The sequence below is a fragment of the Enoplosus armatus genome, chromosome 24 (assembly GCF_043641665.1).
Source record: "Enoplosus armatus isolate fEnoArm2 chromosome 24, fEnoArm2.hap1, whole genome shotgun sequence".
Lineage (NCBI taxonomy): Eukaryota > Metazoa > Chordata > Actinopteri > Centrarchiformes > Enoplosidae > Enoplosus > Enoplosus armatus.
Window position 1 is genome coordinate 9,208,953 of NC_092203.1, and position 19,100 is coordinate 9,228,052.

Genomic DNA, 19,100 nt, shown 5'->3' on the forward strand with positions numbered 1-19,100 from the left:
CACAGAGCCGACACACACACACACACACACACACGCTCATAGGCGCATGAATATTACAAATACAGACACACCAGCACATATATACACACACATATAATATAATAAATGGACTGACATGTATGTGCATATACTGTATGAACACAACCCCAAGACTGATTACGCACTTAAAATGGAAGAAAAGCGAAGCTAAACAAACAAACATGGCCTGTTTCCTGATTAGAGGAAAGAGGTGGGGGGGGGTTTAGAACTATTTCTGACATCGAACCCCGCAGACGAGAGCCGTCGCTCACTCTTGATCGAATTAGAGAGGAACACCGTCTTCAATATTTCTTGATTACGCCGCACATGTACGTGTTAGTGCTGACTCAGCCGTCCATTTGTCTTTTTAACCCAAACAGGACAAAAGTGTGTAACTGGTGACCACCTGCTCTGAGAATCGAATCACGCTCGCTCTATATTCAGATTTCCCTGCGAGACAGCTGCGCTTATGACAAACACAATTACCCCCTCTGCTTGACATTTCGGTCATATATGCAATAATCAGGCATCGTGAATCTTTCGCAGTTTTATGATGACAAATGGGAACGTGGCCGGCGGCTTTATGAGACATCTGATAACGAGAACCTGCCAATTTTTTTATGATCGCTGTTGAGTGAAGCCAGATTTCATGAAATATTCTACCTCCAAACCCTGCAAGTGACAACTGGTAGTGTTTATCTGCAGTCTTGCTCCACCTTCCCTCAACTTGAAGCCCCCCCCCCCCCCCCCGTGCCTCCACTCTCCAGCAAACTAATTTTCTCACATGGTTAGTGTCATTGTTCATTTAGGACATTAGTGACAGTGAATGTGGGGCAAAGTGGCAGCGATGGCCCCGGCTCTAAGTCAGCCCCGTCCTTTCTTTCCCCTCTTTAACTGAGCTCCTGTCACCGGGACCCTTTTAATTCCCCCTTTCACCCCTCCGGTGCCCGCCCCCTCTCGCACTGGTCCTATTGGGGAGCACACAATAGAGAGTGTCCCCCCCCCTCCTCCTCTGCCTCTTCATCCCCCCTTCTCATCTCCCTCGGCCCTTGCAGGCGTCCTGCCTGGTTGAGGTTGTGGGCTCCAGGCTGCAGTTTGTCACAGCCATTCAGCTGAGACTGATTGTGATTGCGGCAGATGGGCTGGAGCCTGGTCCGTCACTCGGCCCAGGCAGACCCAAGCACTTCTCTCTCTTTCTCTCTCAGCCTTTTTTTTTTTCTTCTCTGGCTTTCAGATTCTTCGCTCTCTTGATCTTGATTTCTTCCTCGGTTGTCCCTGTATGTCTTTTGTCAGCGCCTTCTCTTTCTTTCTCTGCGTTGTTTTCCAAAGGCTCTGTTTCCCCTGTCCAGATTAAAATGTGCAGCCAGTGTTTTCAGATTTAGTATGGATGGAGGGCCAAAACTGAGTGACAAAGATCTGTTTTTAAATGAGGGCCTCAGTAATCTTCAGACAAAGTGCTTGTCATAATGTTTAACAGCGTCTGAAACCCCATACCTTTCTGACAGTGGAATTGGGGGGCTGACCATTTTTTTATTAACTTTCCGAAATGAACAATCCAACAAGCGCAGCCATATTACGCAGTGATTGGCCAGGCGGAGCAGGATCTGAACTTTTGAGCTTTTTGCCCCACCTTCGCCCTTGGAAACAGGTATAAACACTTGGACGACACATCATACCTAGTTTGTGTGAAGCTTACTGAGACCTTCATTGTGGAAGACCTCTCTTTTTGTCATCCTTTCTGCCTCTGTCTCTAACTAAAAGAGCCCAGTTAGTGGAACATCACAAGCCGGCTGCCTCTTGCCTGTTCACGTCTCCTTGTTGGAGTTAAACCCCCCCTCGACACTAATGTCCCCCCCAAAAACCCCTCCTCCTCCTCCTTCATACAACCCCCCACCCCAACCTCGCTTCTCCTCCCCTGAGGAAAGAGCCACCTTCAGAGAGGCAGCAGAGCAGCCGTCTCCCTGAACACATGTTAAACGTCCCGCAAGCCTGAGGAGGAGGGACGCAGTCAGAGAGCTAGAGAGAGAGAGATAGAAGCAGAGACAGACTGAGGAGAGAAATATTCTGAGGAGAGATAAAGCCTGGAGGCGGGGTGGGCGGGGGGGAGGCACACAGCGCTGAGTGTGTGAAGAGGAGCCTCCGAGCGAGTGTGTTAGTGAGAGAAAGCATAGCGCAGAGGGAGAGCGTATGTAGCGTGAAGGAAGAGGAGAGGGAGGAAGCAGCGTCGGGAGAGTCAACGCATGTTGCCAGATTGAGAGAGACAAGGAGGGTAGAGGACAGAAGCTACGAGGAGTAGGAGGAGGAAAGGGAGGCAAGGATTTTGAGTGCTTGGGGGAACATAGAAAAGAGGAGAGAGAAGGGGTAGAGTAGAGAGGCAGGCAGGCAGGGAGCAGTGTAGAGCCGGCAGTGCTGCATTGTGGATGTAAACTTTATCGTCTGCGAGATCAGTGGGTCGCAGCTGCAGAGCAGGAGGACAGCGTGCTGGTGGATTACCATGTGTGTCCTCTGAATGCACCAGGATGCTGCATCTCCACCAGGGTAAGAAGCGGACAGTCGTCAGCATACATGACATAACAAGATTGCATTGTTTCTTCTGCAACTGCAGGGTTTTACTGTCTTATTCATTAATGTAAGTTGTGCTTGTTCGGGAATTCGGGGTATTTATTCACATGTACCATACTTGAATAGAATGCATACACACTCAGCTTTTGCTAGTGCATAAATCAAGAAGGTTTAATGATTTTTCCCCCCCGACTGCACCTCCCTCAGCCGTCTTTACTTTGTCCTGAGCTGCAATTTTCCTAATAATCCCCGGAGGAGGGAACATATTTCATATAGCAGCACTGTACACATGTGCAGGGGATGATGTCTGATTTGCACTGAGCCCGTTTAGCCAGTTGCAGGGGGAATCGCGTGTCCTGTTGCTAGTGGCAACAGCATGGGGCCGGGGTGCTGCGTAAACCTCTTTGATTCTGATTGATAACAGAAGGAAACGGATACCCGTCGTTTAAGCGGAGGTAAAACAATCGAGCGTTGCAGGGGATTTGTATGTGCAGGAATGCATGCTTTTTTAAGCAATGCTCCTTTTCTTTCTTTATCCTCGCTCTCTCAGGCAGATTAAGATTTTCTCCCACTAATCCCACACTGAAAAGACTGGTGTTGAACTGGGTGTGGATGCAGCTAAGTGGTGGAGAATATGGATTATGGGTATATATGATCAGCTTCTCTGCAGCTCCTTATTAATGTGGTGTGAAGTGCTGCAGCACTAGCGTCCATATGTCAATGTCACGACAGGTCAGGGGTCTTTCCTCATAGTCAGCTATATTTACAGTACGCAGAAAGAGGCTTGGATGCCTGCAACCCAACACACCAAGGATGCCAAATGTAGGATTGTGGACACTGGCTTTATATTTTTAGTTGGATTTGTTATCTCTAAAAACAGAACTGCAAGGGAACATGAAAATGAGAGCATGGGAGAGTATGGGAGGTATCATCACTCTCTAGCTGGTGTTGTCAAAATGCCAGAGAGAAATGCCATTCCATGTCTTTTTTTTTTGAGTTTGAGTTGAGGTTTTTGGTTTTTGCCCAGGGAACTGGTGCTTCCCAACACGAGAGCAAAAAATAGCATCTGCCATACAGTGGATGCTTTATAACTGGAAACGCCAACGGTTGTTGGCAGTCTAAGTGAGGGAAAGAGGCAACAATCGTCAAATAAGATGGTAAGCAAAATGTGTTTCCTCGGACGACTTTACAAATCTAACATTGCCTTATAGAGACCTTGCACCAAACCGTGAGATGCTCAGGCATCTTACAAAGTAAACCGAACAATCTCAAGATGGCCTGTGTCATCTACAACAAGCATGTGACCAACGACCCCTTGAGCACTAGTGTTTTGATCTATGACCTGAGGGAAATTCCCCTCTTCCATGATTGCACTACATGCAGCACATCATGCACTAAATGCACTGCTTGCAAGCATTTTAAGTTTGAATCTGTAATCGAGCAGCCAGGGCAGACACGCATCAAATATTTACTCAAATGTTCATGTTTTTGGATTGCTTGTACAATAACAATCACCATTACTGTACTAAGAGAAGGCTACAGTTTAGCCATTTGGTCCAGTGTCTATTCAGACAGTGTCCATTTAAAGCCTTCATTGGGAGCAGAGCAGCAGCCGGTGATATCAACCCGCCACCAGAGCAGATGTGTTGCTGCACTGGGCAGTGTGAGCCTGCTGCCCTCTGAAACCTACCTGGGGATTACTGGATAAGAGGATTGCCAAGTGGAGGGATTTGATTTTATAGAATTAAAACTGTAATTCTCTCCAACCCGACCGTGCTGCACTTGCAACCATTACTCCACATTATGTTCCCCCTGCTGCCGTGTTCTTGTTTGACCAACATGTTCCATTACTACATCGTGTGTCCTACATTTAAGCAATTTTGATTTAAAAGTCACGAGACTTTCGCTGTATGTTCGAGTGGCAGAAGTTGGCCTACATGTTATAGTAGGAAAGATGGATGTGAGAAGTTCCTCACTTTAAGTCAGTTGGTTTTACTACAGTGATGATTGTTAGCCTGAACACCGGCCCAGCAGATCATACTCACGTGTGCTTTTGTGTTTCCTTTCACCCCTCCATCTCTTGTCCGTCACTTTGCCTCTCACTCCTCCACATCCGACTTTCCCAACTTTTCCTCCTCCCCGTTCGTCTCCTCCCTGTATGTGGCGCTCTGTATTCGGTGACCCTCAGCTAACATATTGGGTTCAGGTCAAACTGAATTACTGAGGAATGTTCCCCTGTTCAATGGCCGGCCCAGTGGGCCTCAGCATGGGAGCACTTCCCCTTCATTGACAGCCAGGGGACTTTCATTTTGCAGGAGGAGGGGGGGGGAGCTCCTTCCAGACAACCAGACAACTTTCCCATATAATTCCCACTGTCTCTGCAGTGTTCACTGGTACCGTGGAGCCGTGAGCCAAAGCAGCCGCTTTAATGATGTGTACGTGTGAGGCACATCTCAGGATCTCGCCAGCCCGAGCCTTGTTGAGACGCTCTGCTCCTGTGACTGCAGGCCATCCAGCTCAATTAAGGGTGCTTTGAATGCATTCCTCCCCTCAGCCTGCTCTACATTTATCTCCCCCCACGAACAGCACGTGGGAACTCTAAAAACAGTCCTGCAGAGCTCTCTTGGGCTGGTATGAACCTGTTTTTGCAAATACAGCATCTGAAAAAAAAACCCACAATTGCTCAATAAAAGATTTTGACATTTTGCCAGGCTGTGCATTTGTGCATTCCCGTTGAAGTCTCATGCTTTGTGTTTCACTGAATGTTAACAAGTTGGAAATCCAGAAAAATGGGACTATCAGATGTCTTTTCTCTGTGTCTCCTGTTGGCTCAAGGTAGAGTAATGTCACTCAGGAAAAACATAAAGTTTAATGGTCCGACACAATTTATAACCAATAAAAGCCTTTTATTTGCTCGCTATCAATGGCTTATTGCATGCACTGACTGTTTTGCCTGGAGACAACGTTTGCCCAGACACCCTCGCTGACTGTTAAGTGATGTCATTAGAGCTGGGGCATTTTTGTGGTTTCTAAATGGATGAACTCGCTCCATGAGAGTTCAGGTGCGAAGAATCGTGGGCTGTTTTTGCGTTTACTGTTTTTATACTGCCTGTTTTCCAGTCAGAGCTGTTTTAAAATATGATTTCTCTTTGAGTAAACTTTTGTTTTCCCTTCATAAAAGCTCTTGCTTGTATCTGTCATATTCATGCCTTAAAAAATCCAAAGTGTTTCAGTTCTTGGAAAAATAAACAAATCCCTAAATTGGATTTGTTTTTTAGGTCATAGTGCTGCATGCCAACAGTTTACAAGATAATATGGTGTTGTCCTTGTTTACTAGACGGGGCCTTCCTGCTGACACACTTTCACAGTCGCATGCATCTCACAAGTTTTTAGATCAAAGCAGTCAAATCCCACTTTGTGAGCGTTCCCTCTTGTTTCATAATTCTTTCCCTGTCACGGTGATGCTTTCAACGGAGCAAGCTGTTTATGAGGTTGGAAAGGGGGTCAGTGTCGTATTTGAGGTTGTGCGGGGCGGGGAATGTCAACAAACTTCAGCTCCCCGCTATCGTGGCTGTAAATCATCGGATAATAGTGGGAGAAACATGCAGGACCTCGTCCAGTGGCTGGAGGTGTTGGCGCAGCTGGAAAGGAAATGGATAGAGGCTGCTGGAGAAGCTCACCTTCATGCAGTAAAACTCTTTTCCAAACACCTCTTTTGTTGTATTTAAGCTATTTAAGCCATTTGGTGCAACTCTTTACTTAGACTGAATTACAATGAGTGCTGTAACTTCTAATTACTTTATTGCCAGCATGCCAGAGTGCCAGAACGGGAATGCTATGGCAATATTCCTGAGACAACTGTAGGAACATGGAGGAGAGAATCACTGGGACCCTTTATCTCTATCTGTATATGTCTGTAATTGTTTGGGCAATTTTCAGGTTGTCTATCAAGTGACTGGAAGTTATAAGGCCAATCAAAATGTACTCACGACTTCTTAAAAAGAACTTTCTGCAGCACAAATTCAGAACGCAACAGCTGGCTGCGCTGGGCGGCAGCAGAGATGGCAGACCCGTGGTTTGAGTGCTCTTGTTTACGTACCTTTGTTTCTATTGTATGTGCACTGGCCATTTGTCTGCCTCTGTAAAGGGCTACTGTTTGCCCGCCTCTCTGAAAACGATGTGTTGACAGCAGGTGTAAAACACCCTATAGCCTTTGCACAGTCTCCATGAGTCAGCAGAACCTTCTAGTATTACAGTACAGTTGTAAATGTGAGTCCCTGTTCCCCAATTATTTCGACGCAGGCCAGCCAGGGTGTGAAACACAGAACAATGGATGAAACGTGTCTGCCTTTTTACCACTGAACCTGTCAAGGCGGCTGAATTTTATCAAATATATACATACGACAAAGCAGTGACTTTCTCCCAGAGTCTTGGCGGGTGGAGAAGCCTCTGAAACGGGCTGACGGAGAAATTATTAAGAGCTTTGACAGCAGATTGGGTGGGAACTTAAGGTGTGTATGTCGCCACAAGCAGCGAGTTCAAATCAGTAAAGACTAACAAACAAACAAACATGCAAGACCTCCGACCACGCCTTTCTGATGCTCTTGTGTGTTGGCAGAAGTCCTCCTGAATCAGAGAAACAGGCTTTGTTTATCCGGTCTGGATGCACCTCGCAGAACACAGGTAAACTCCTAAATCATGAGGTAATTGTAGTCCAGTGTGAAGGGTGCTTCACTTAAACTCAATTATGTGTCAGAGTGTGTGACTCAAGCGAGACAACCATCACTGGAAAAACCTAAACACACACACACACACAGAGGATTATTACCTGCTGGAATGTGAGGCTGGGAATGCCTTTTGATAAGGTCGATTTCAAAACAAGGTTTGTATGAAAGGGTTCAGACTGGCTCTACCTCTTGCTCTCTTGCTCTGTATCAACACATCTTCCTTCTTCCTCATATCTGGGGTTGTTCAGGTCCAGCAACAGCGCATCTTTTCCGTTTAAAGTCATCTCTCTTTTATGATTTGGACATAAAAAATTCAAAATTGTGTGTGAGTGTATGTGCATGTCTTTGCCAGTGTGTTTGTACATGTGTGTTCATGCATGTGTTCATGACTGCCCCTTGTGTGTTGGTCGTCGAGCTCCAACCTCATTCTTCATGAGCCGTGCTGGTGAGTAAACCCACCCGGCAGACAGACAGGCGGGCGGGTGCTGCGGCCATTTTTAAAGCACATCTGCTCATCCGCAATGTTTCGTTTCGTCTGGACAGGAATGCGTCTGTGGCTTGGAAACAATTGAGGTCAGGCCCTGCTCGCAGAATAAGAAAACATTTAGGGAGACAGACAGTCAGGCAGGGGTAATCCACGCTTGGCGAGCGCATTCCTCAGAGCTCAGGAGGAGTCTCGGAGGATTCCTCATGTCTGATTTCTGCTGCTTCAGAAGTTTGGAGATGTAGCGCACGCATTTGATCTGATCTTGGCCAACAAAATGATGCATTTAAATCACTGCACTCGCTCTGATTTTGTAGATAACTCCCTGAAGTTGTTTACATGTGCAAAGACAAATCATTTTAACACTTCCATCCATCATGCCCTCTGAGATGATGTCAGTCCTTCTTGTCAAAAAAAGGTGTAATTAAGAGATCCAGAGCTGAGACTCTGGTAAAGCACTGAAGGCTAGATGTTATCACAGAGGGAAAACATAAACATCTCAGGGCATCCAACATGTTGTTGACTCTTGCTTATCATGATCATCTCAACACCCAGTGTGGTGCACACGTGTCCAAACAGAGCCCAAATCCCGACTTCATACATTAAGAGGAAGTGTGAGTAAGGGTGAAGTTATGTCAGGGTGTTCAGATGTTTGTCAGGCGTTCTTGTGTCCAAATCCACGTAGGAAAACAGGTTTTTGTTGTTTAGGACTGTCGTGTCAAATGTATTTGTCTTAAAATACCGTATTTTGTAATCTTCACGGTAATGACGTGCTGTAAATGTGGTCCGGCATACAGTTTGTGTCCCCATACTGACGTAGTCCCCTAGAAAGATGATGATTTTTCTTCACAGCACACAGAAGAGAACACGTTGTTTAGAAATGTCCCTTTTCATAAAGTAAAGACATTTCAAGGCCACATGGCAGCATGAAAAGGCGTGTGTTCTTTGTGTGCTCACAGTAGAACCTCATCACATTTCACCTCGTCAATAATTGATGGTCTGCCGTGGTGAGGTAAGGCTCATTGTGCCTGGCTGGCTGGGTGTGTGGGGTGCTGACATGTGGCTGCTGCTTTTCCGCTGCCCTCCGGTGCAGACGGGGGCCGTGGCGGGAGACAGGAGGTCAGGAACCAGCTGTGGGTGAGGCGGTTGGAACAGGCCGCCGTTCAGCATCCATGATGACGCTTCTTGGTGATTGATTGGACCTGCCTAATGCATTGGGACCAATTGAACGGTCGCAGATGTGCGAGCCCCACCCCTCCATCGCCTGAAGCAGATGAAAGTGTTTACACTGAGGGCTGAAGCTGATTTTGATGCCATCTCGGTATTGAAAGGCTCATGAAAGTCTTAAGGAAACAACACTTTGATGATGTTGCATGTGTTATTAATACAAGATGGTGAGGCGGGACACCATGTTTGTTTAAGGGTGAAACCGAATGAGAATTTCCTGTAAAATCTGAGACATTGGAGCTGTGCAACGTGTGAAAATGGTCAGGTTTTGATCTAAAAATATAAACTTTTTAGAGCCTGAAGTTGACAAAGCCATTTTTCATCCCATGTCCGCTTCCCCCTCCTGGCAGTTGTAACTCTGTTTTCCTGTCAGGCTGGTTTGGATGTTATAACTTATCAAACGCCTCGGTAAGCTCATTGTCCCGCGCTGGGGGCTCGGCCGAAATTCTGGATCGGTACAGAAGGTTACATAACACGGCCGTAGGAGGATTAAGGATGGGAATGACCAGTCCGGAGTCAGAGCCAAAATGTAGCCTCTGAGCGGGATGCCCTATCTGTGCCACCGGGATTGCGTGCGTGTCAGAGCTCTTAACGCAGCAGGAGTGCAGACGCTAATACATAAATGCATGGCAGCTCTGCTCTCATCCAAACATTTATGCATCCCTGCCGGCCGCTCTGTGTACGTTTGTGGCTCAGAACGATTGAAATGTTCAGCTCCCCGTAAGCCTCGATGACAATATTGGAAAGACGGTTTATATTTATGCATCTTTTATACGTCCTGATGCGTGTGTTTCTGTCAGTCTGAGTAACTGCTGCAGGGAAAGAGCTGAAGCGTTATGTGGTGTTTAATCTGTTAACATCTTTCTCTCCAGAGCAGAGATTAAGCGCACTTGATAATAAGATGGTGTTCAGTACTCCGAGGGAAATAGGAAACCAAAACGCAAGAGACAGCACTTTTTTCCCCCTCTTTCATTATGTGCTTAACAACAAACAATGTACAATGGATTACAGCACCTGTATGGAGGAGCCGTGATAGCAGTGATGAAAACACAGCTAAACGTCTGTCTCCCACAATGCAGTTCAAAGCACATGGGTCCAACATGTCAGCTCAGGTTGGCAAATGCTCTCCGCTGTGATTGATCCTCCCTCAGCCCTGACAGATCGTGTCTTTGCATGCCGCCGCTGCCATGACGCTCTGAAGCAAACAGTCGGTGCGCTGTCTCAATGTGAGCGCTGGTGGGAGGGGGGAGGGGGGGGGCTGTATGTGTAAACAAGCAGCGGCACAAACTTACCGTATATTCATGTATAACTTTGATGGACGTATGCTAAACCTTACCTTGTGTCTCTAAAGTGTCCATTTTTAAGGAACTAGGAAAATCTGCCTTGTTTTAAAGGTCCAATCTGTATGTTTTGACCTTAAATTCCAGGTGTTATCTCATATAGTTGAAGTTGATGAAGGTCTCCGGCCTTCTGCGTCTTGATACACGACAGTAAACTTGAAAATGTGTGTGTGCGGAAGAGTTGGAGATTGGGGTTGTCAGCTGGTTTGGCCTGCTCCACTGAAGCTCGGCGGGACTCCCCTCTGCCGGTAAGGCCTCTGGTGCTATCAGGTGATTCCAGGTCACTGGGAACTGCTGGAGGTCCACGTCGACACTGCTCACGATTGGCTGCTGCCGAGCTTTATATTGGGGCTGAAAGAGGAAGAAAAACAGCGGAGGAGGAGGAGGAATGTATACACGGTCAACTGTCAGCTTGTGCTTTCATCACATGCTCGGATGTACAGGATGAAGGCGTGGACTGCGGCCTGGAATAATTCCCTTTTAGTCACAGTCAAGTGTGAAATATATACAGCGTGCACAGCGTATAGAGCCTGGAGATACATTGCTAGTGAACTTCCTGCCACTGTGGAAGCGTTTCTTCCTCTTTGTCATGTAAGTCAGCAGCATCCTTTTCTGGTTTATTACAACCTGGATCTTATATTTGTAGTTCTGGCCATCCACATACTACTCAACAAGTTTATTTCTGGGATCTAAACATGTGGCATAAAGAAGCCCGACATGGCAAGAAACACAAGCAGTCAGGTTGTGAACACTTGCCATAGTTGTGTGCTTACTTTTACAGATTTTACCTCCATGTAAAGTTCATATAATGTGGAAAAAGCACATCGTCTGACCGCTCATGTTTCTCGCCCAGTAAGACTTTTTATTGTGTTCCTAGATTTCACTAATTACTTTGGTGAGTGCAGTGTTTTCATAACCATTAGAAACAATGGCCATAACTACAAAAACAAGACCAGAGTTGTAATAAAGTGCAATTATCCTTTAAGATGAGGCATTCGACGACGGGAAACTGTGCACTCAAGAACATGTATGCTTTAGCGGCAAACGAAAACATGTAGACACATTAATTATGATGTTATAATGTGGCTCTTTGCATATCCGACAACAGCCCTTCTACGAGAGATGGCTCGAGATAAACTTTCCTGACACAACAGCCTTCGGGGGTCTGGCTCAGCCTTCGGACGCTCGCTCAGTCTGACTATTTCGAAAGGCCAGTTTACACAGCTGGTAGAAGTTCACGAAGTGAGCGACTGGCAAAACATCTCGATTCAATTGGGATTGAAATGACGAACTCGGAGCAGAATACGTCACTCCAAACATCTAATTCAGAATCTAGCAGACTCCTTTCTCGTGCATTGAATGCTGTTACATGTCATATCATTCGCTGGTGAGCATTTTGCACCAGAATACTGTTTTGACTACTGCGTGTGCCAGCTACTATAATTATGTTTAACACAGAATGTCAAATTGCTCTATATTTGGCGATGATTTTTCTCCGGGCGCAGTTGGCTCATGCTCCGTTGCTCCTGGAACATGCCTGTGCATAAGTGGCCTGAAACTTAACCCCTTACAGGGCTGACGCTCAGCCATAACACAGACTGGAGGAATGCCAGGCTGGTCGTGTTTAACAAAACAATATCTGCAGTGAGGAGTTCCAGAGACTTTTTGTTTTTTTTACCAGTTTTCCCTGTTTTTTTTTCTCAAGGTAGCGTAATGCTTTTAAGCTTGCAGTGTGTTGTAATAGGAAGAGACACATTGTGTAACAGGAACATGGGTGTATTAGTCAGCCTCAGGTGTGGAGCACGCAGTCACACACTTTCACACACACACATAAACAACACCTTTAATGAAGGCATGTCCCCACTCCCACACCCACATTTATGAGCCCAAACACACTAATGCCATCACACACACACACACACTAATACACACCCAAACACACCCCCTTGTCTCACAGCCTCGGCACTTTGCTTGACTTCCTCCCGGGGTTGTCACCGCCGCACCGTGTGTTTCACAATGCCAGGCTCGGCTTTGCCTAACTCACTCTGGTCCCATTAGAGGAAACGCAGTGGTGGGAATGGCTTCCAGCAGCAGCAGCAGCAGCAGCGTTAGCTGGTAGCTCAGCACACTCTTTTCAGTCCAGACGGTCGATTCATCCGTCAACCATCCCCCAGCTGTCTCTTAATCACCAGGGGTCCCCCCCCCCCCCGACAGGTAAGCAGCTCAGAAACAATGATGTCTTGTCAAAGGAGAGAAGACATTAGTCATTAGTTATTTTGGGGTTTGGGGGAGGTTGGCGAGGGGTTTGGGTGTCTGCTCCACTGAAGAAATGTGAAAAATGTGCAGGTGATTGTGATTACTTGTGGCTGTCTGCTGTATACGCTCCTTTATTAGGTCCCATGGCCCCATATTAGGTGGCTCTGAGTATGTGTGATGTATTCTGGTGAACACGGAAAGTCAAGAACAATACTTCAAACTTACACCTCAGCTTTACTCTCATACACAATAGATGCCCTGATTTTATTCTGGAGCATACTGTTTCCTATTTTGTTGAAATAGCATGTTTTAATACTTTTTTTAAACTTTTTTTTTATCGCATTTTCTGTAATATTTGTACCTCATATTCTTATTTTTTGGAAGCAGTATGTGAGCAACACCTGAGTCCAAGGCAAATTTCCTTTGGGACAACAAATGTCTCATCCTACCTTAAATATTTGCTAATTAAAGCGTTAATTAGCTTAATTAGCGACTTGATTAGCATTCCTGGCTCATGTGCCTGTTGACTTGTGTAGTACAACATTCAGAGCTCTGTATTTACATCCTCATGAATGCTAATGCAGAATTTGACATTAGAATGAACGGTTTTAGTCTTGAAGCAGCAGATTGTAAAGATTCAAACACACGTTTCGCTGCGTTTTCCTCCTCAACACATGTGTTGCACTTTCAGACACTCACAGAATGAGAAGCTGCCAACAAACAGCGTATATCTGTCGGATGCGGGCCGGGTTAGTCCTGCAGCGGTGTTTCAGTTGTTGTGATGCCTCAGGAGAGGCCATAAAACAGGCTTCTTTATTATCCATGCTAGTGTGCCAAGATTTATCCCATTAAAGTCTGGAATGCCCTCACGTGGGAGACGGATTGGACGCGCACAGTCAATTTCTTTGTTTAGCCTGCTTCACGTGTGTGTGTGTTTAAGGGAGAGTGAGTGTGTTATGAGTGTGTGTCTGCGTGTGAGGATGCCCTGCTTTTTGTTTCCTCTGAGCTATTTTTGCCTGGACAGAACTGTAAGCTCTCTGTTTTGCTTAGTTAGCGGACAACCCCGTCTCCTCACTGTGTGTGTGTGTGTGTGTGTGTGTGTGTGTGTGTGTGTGTGTTTGTTTGTGTGTGTTATCTGCTGATTTGCTGGCAGGCCCGTGAGGTTTCTCCTCTTAGGCAGAAGACAAAGACGGAAGTGTTGGTTTCTCTTATATTCAGTTGATATATTGACCTGTGATTAAGTATCAGATGATTGATGAACTAACTCTGGTGGAGTTTGATTAGTGTGTGTTTTGATGGAAAGTTTGAGAGCAGGTCTCTGACCTGACTGCCTGTGTCACTCACTAAACAACGATCACACGTCGACTCACTCTTATTTTCTCTCTTCCTTCCTCCCCTTCCTCCCCCTCCTCCCCTCTGTTTAGGGAAAAGCTGGCCGTGGCTCGCCTGCAGAGGGAAGTCGCACGGAGCAAGAGCGAAGGAACAATGGTAAAGTACAGTGGAGCTGCTCGTCCCCTGTAATCTGCGCAAAAAACAAGAAAGCCGCAGTATGCTCACTTCACACACATGCACACACACACACACACACACACACACACACACACACACACACACACACACTGTCAAGCTCTGCCAAGTCAGTGTTTAGTCTCTCAACACTTCATCAGTTGATCTTAGAGGAGACAGTTCTGGAGAAATGCTTTCGTGAGCAGGTATTTTTCAGCCAAACAATACCAACTGTGCAAGACATTTGCCAAAATCAAGTACAGTCTAAAATGATCAGAATTAATACTTAAAATGAGGAAATATCTGACAGAATCCAAGCAGTCAATGCCAACCTTCTGTGTTTGTCAGTTTTCGCTAATCTGTGCTGTGGAGAAACATTTGTGGAGATTGAATGTCCTGCAGGAACAAGAGGTATTCAGATGCATCAGGTTGTGTAACATTATAAAGCTGCAGCTGGGGCTTAATCTGTCAACGCTGCATTGTGCTGGGAATTGCTGATATTGTGCTTTCACTTCTTTTTTTTTTAAGAGAGCTGGTGTAAGCAGGGGAAAGAATTCAGGAGGTGGAGAACTGCTTGCACATGTGTACATAAGTGCAGATCTTTATTTGTGTTTACATATCTGTCTGAGCGACGGTGTGCTTACAGAACGTGTGTCTAAGGGAGGTCAGAAAGTGAAGAGTTGAAGCACGTGATGAAGCGGAGCTCAGCTGATTGCAGCCTCCGAGCAGAGGCTCTAACCACAGGCCCAGCTGTTTGACTGCACCCCAGTGACGCCTCTGATTCTCTTTATGGCAGCAGGCCTAAAGCAACAGCACACAAGGGCCGATGCACCGCGAGGTTTTCGCACTATTTTGTGTGGTTCTCTATTGATTCCTGAAGGAGGAATGCTTGTTTTTTTTCTTCTCGCCTCTCCCCCACAGTCGAGGAGGTCAGACCACGGGGTCAGATACAGAGCGGCGCCCCTGGAGCTCGGCAAGGGTTCAGCGTGTTGCTCAAGGGCACTTCAGCACAGCAGATTCTTGCTGCCATTGAGGCTTGACCTTGTGTACCAGAGACATGTTAAACTGTATGTTATGGCGTGATGGAGAAGGGAATTTACCGCGTGAACGCTGCTCGTGGAAAATCGAATTAGTTTTGCATCAGTTCATCAATGTAAACGTGACAAATGCAGAGTTAAAGGAGATAAGTGCAGCCAGAGATGGCCATCACCTCCAGGACTTTCTTGAACAGCAAGACACATCTGACTCCTTTCCCCCACTTTCCCCCACCTGCCCTCCTCTCCTGACCTCTTTGTGACTCTTCCCAGTTATGCATGTGCATGTGAAACACGAAGGTTCAGTGCTGATTTCCACTGTGAGGTAGATTTACTGCGGATGAATGGAATGCGTGCATCTTCCAGTAAACCCTACATATCACTGCATGACCATCCGTCATGTGAGCAGGGTAGTGTTGGATTCCTGGAATAAAACTGATCATTTTAGGTCACCTTCACACCTGTAGTTTGGTTCACGTGATCCAGACCAAAGAAAGAAACTCTACATCGTAGCCGAAGTCCAATAAAGCGTTTATTCTGGTGACTGACGGCAAGTCATGTTACACTTGACTTGCTTTATGGGTCCATTTGTCTTCTCTCGTGGTCAAAAAGAGGTCACACAGAATATAGGTGCAGCCTGCAGCTAAGACCCCGTATGTCATAAATAATGATGGACAGCTACAAACGGATAGTAGCTGTCAAAAGAGAGCGGGGTCTCTAAGTTTGAAGACCTGCCAAAACACATGAAGTAGAGCACGAGCCCGAGAGCGTCTTTTAACCTCTTTTCACCTCCAACTTGTGGCATTTGTGTTTCCGTGGTTACCAAATGATCTCCCTTGAATCACTTCCTTGATACTTCCCACAATTAGCAGATGAATGGATGACATTTTGTTTAGGATATAATACAAAAGTCTTTCTGCAGCACATGGAACAAACACAGGATCCAGTTCCACGTCGCTCTCGATTTGTGGTGAGGTTTTTCTTCTCTTTGGTACCTTTGTGTACATAACGTAATTCAGTCCACACCTCAAGGCTACGCCTCCGTGTGTCAGCACCTCCTCCTGTAACACTAACCTCGCATCCTCTGACCTCAACGTTGCCCAAGAAAAATATATCATTCTCCACGCTGTGAGGCTCGACTGAGGGCCCGGCTCTCAGACTCACGCGAGTGGATGACATGCTAATTATTACTTTAGAGGGGTGTGTCTGCGCATGCACAGGGCTGCAAAAGAGGGATGAGTTATCTGTGCCAGACAGGAGGAGGGTGAAGGGGGGGCTGGAGGAAGAAAGGGAGGAGGGGGATATCACTAAGCTCCATTTGAAATTGGGATTATCCCCGTTGGAGTCCCCTCGCACTCTCTCTCCGGCATTCCTGGGAGGCTTCGGAGCTCAGGCACGGTTCTTCAATGGAAATGAAAAAGAGACTGCTGCATCAAGGAGATAATTGTCAAACTGCTGGCGGTGTGGAGTGGGAACTGCTCACCAGCCACAGCCTGTGCCCCGCAGACCCCCACACCCTGACGCCCACTTCTATGCCCACTCGCTTCCCCAACCCCCATCTTCGCCTGCCAGGGGACTAACCTAGAGAGACAGATTAAAACAGCCTCACACTTTTGAAGTGGCTCTCCCCCTCCTCTGTATCTTTAACAGCCTCTGTTGCCTGCCTGGGTCTTCACTCTCTACATCCATTAGTGTCTTCTGTGTAACGCGATCAGAGAGGCAGAAAGCGGCAGTGCCACCCATCGCAGTCCTGTGCTGGTTGCCTCTGCTGAGCGGCTCCGCGGGGACGTGTTCTGCAGCACCATTACTAGTGCTTTGTGCGGGCGAAGAATGTGAAAGGCATCTTTATGATTGTGCAAGGCGCTGATACACACTGCTACAATTGTACGCCTCACGTCTCGCTTGCACAGTTACACAGCCGTGAGTGTAAATGAAAGAGCATTAACAAACACAGTTTACTGAGGAGCGTGTGTTTTAATTGGGTCTCCTGTTGTGAAACATGACGGCTACTGGCAGCGCAGAAGTACGACACTCTTTTGTTATGGATCTTTTGGGAGAATCGCATGAAACCATTTGAATAATTTGCCGGGCAATCGGCTCAGGGTTGGAATCGCAGCCTCCGCACAGCATTTCACCGCAAACATGACCACACAAGATGCAGCGGTGTGGTCCGACAACCACCAGATCTGTCTGTCCTCCACCACTGTTTGTTTCTTAAACTTTATATGAGGGCTTGGACATGATGCTCTTGGCCTGCTCCGCAGAGCGCCATCTTTAAGACTCTCACAAGAAAAACAGTGGATTTCCCGTTAGGTGTTTGATAGAGCACAGGTCATGGTTTATTCAGTTTCTTTCCAACAAGCCTGCCCTGTCTGTCTCGAGTCAAACCGCTCATTCACAGCCTCATCGCTGCTGTAGGTTTTCCCAGGAATTCTTCGCACCCCAACCCAGAGGCGTGGTGCAGGGCAGGGCTGCTCCCTGTCTCCCACTCTCTTTTGATGCCACTCTGAAGTGCAATCTAAGTCCGTCAGGGGCAGGATGCCGGGTTTCCTGTCAGGGAGAAAACAGAAGTGCACATGTAGGCTCGTAAAGGCAGCACTGCTGAGACTGCTGAGGGGGGGCTGGGCTCTCCATTAAAAAGGCATTTAAAACTGTTGGGTAAGATTATGACCACTGGAAACGGCTGTCTAAACAACATGTGAAAATAAACTACCTCGCTTTGAGAGAAACTGCCTTTATTTTTCTTTGGGTTTTGTGGGCGCTCTGTGATATCTGAGCTGAAACAGATACGAGTCTCACACATACAGATTCACACGCAGTTGATTACAGTGTTTGATTTGTGAAGCGCACGTATGAACGATAAAGGGAAATGTTTTTGCCTGAACTTAGCTTAATTGTGAAACTCACTTATTTAATAATCTGATTATTTCATGTGGGAAATGAAGTGAAGATAAGAATGAAGCTGGCTGTGAATATAAAATGGGAACGGGTGGCACAGTACGGTAAAATAGGCCCTGGAGCCAAAATAGGAATCAGCTATTTCTGTCCATGAAAACAGATTTCTCATGTGCTACAGTCTGCAAGATTGTATGTGACACAGTTTGTAACACGTCAAGTAAAGTGAGTGAAACTGGCTACCCGAGACGACTGAATGCAAATCATCTGGAGTCACACGGCCTTTCTCCTTTTATTAAATCAGACATGCCTGCTGGTAGGTCAAGGTGATTTCACGTCTTCTCAATAAAGATACAAATGTCTGAGGAAACAGCCCAGCGTCCCGACGGATTATGCCCATCTTGGACTATTCTTGGCCTGTTATCGGGGTGGTGGACGATCTTGTAGCGTGTAGCGAGATTTCAACATAAAAATGGTTTAATTAGTTTCTGGTAATTAGACCAAGGTATCACGGTTTATTTGACAATGATTTATTAATGCTTAAACTACCACAAAAAGCACCTTCAGGATCTTTTATAGTGTGCTTTCCGTAGATAAAGAAGGGTCGTGAGGGGCTCCCAGCTTTAAAAGCCTCGAGTCCTCATGGAGATCCACGGCTGAGGGACCTTCACAGAGTCTTTCTGACAGCTGTTTGGAGGATGTGTGACAGCGTGGAGGTTTGGGGACCAAGGGGGACTCAGGTGTTGTCTCTGCAGATTGGCCTTATCAGCCACGGACAGGGGCGAGGGCCGAGATGGGGGTCCCCCCAGCGCTCAGCACATTCACCGGGTGACGAGCGCTGACAGCCAGGCCCAAATCGCATCGTCTCTTTCACCCACTCTCCAGAGTGTGTTTGTGTGTGACTGAATGACTCGGGAGTGCGTGGGTGGGGTGGGGTGGGGGCTCCCTTGGCAATGATAAATGGGCCACTCATATGATTTAGCATATTCCTGGGGTGTGTGTATTATTTGCTATAGTGCCCGGGGCTGTCTCCGAGAGAAGTGGTTCACTC

The 19,100-nt window shown here is 46.7% G+C and overlaps 1 protein-coding gene across 1 annotated transcript in view; it reads left to right on the forward strand.

Annotated features, from left to right (window-relative positions):
• Positions 1-2,460: 2,460 nt before the first annotated feature.
• The window catches only part of LOC139306823 (nck-associated protein 5-like), a 71,198-nt gene continuing 54,558 nt past the window's right edge, over positions 2,461-19,100 (forward strand). Inside the window, exons 1-2 of the mRNA XM_070930777.1 lie at positions 2,461-2,556; positions 14,039-14,102. Coding sequence (XP_070786878.1) covers positions 2,528-2,556; positions 14,039-14,102 — 93 coding nt within the window. The 5' untranslated portion in view covers positions 2,461-2,527. The remainder of the gene's footprint in view (positions 2,557-14,038; positions 14,103-19,100) is intronic.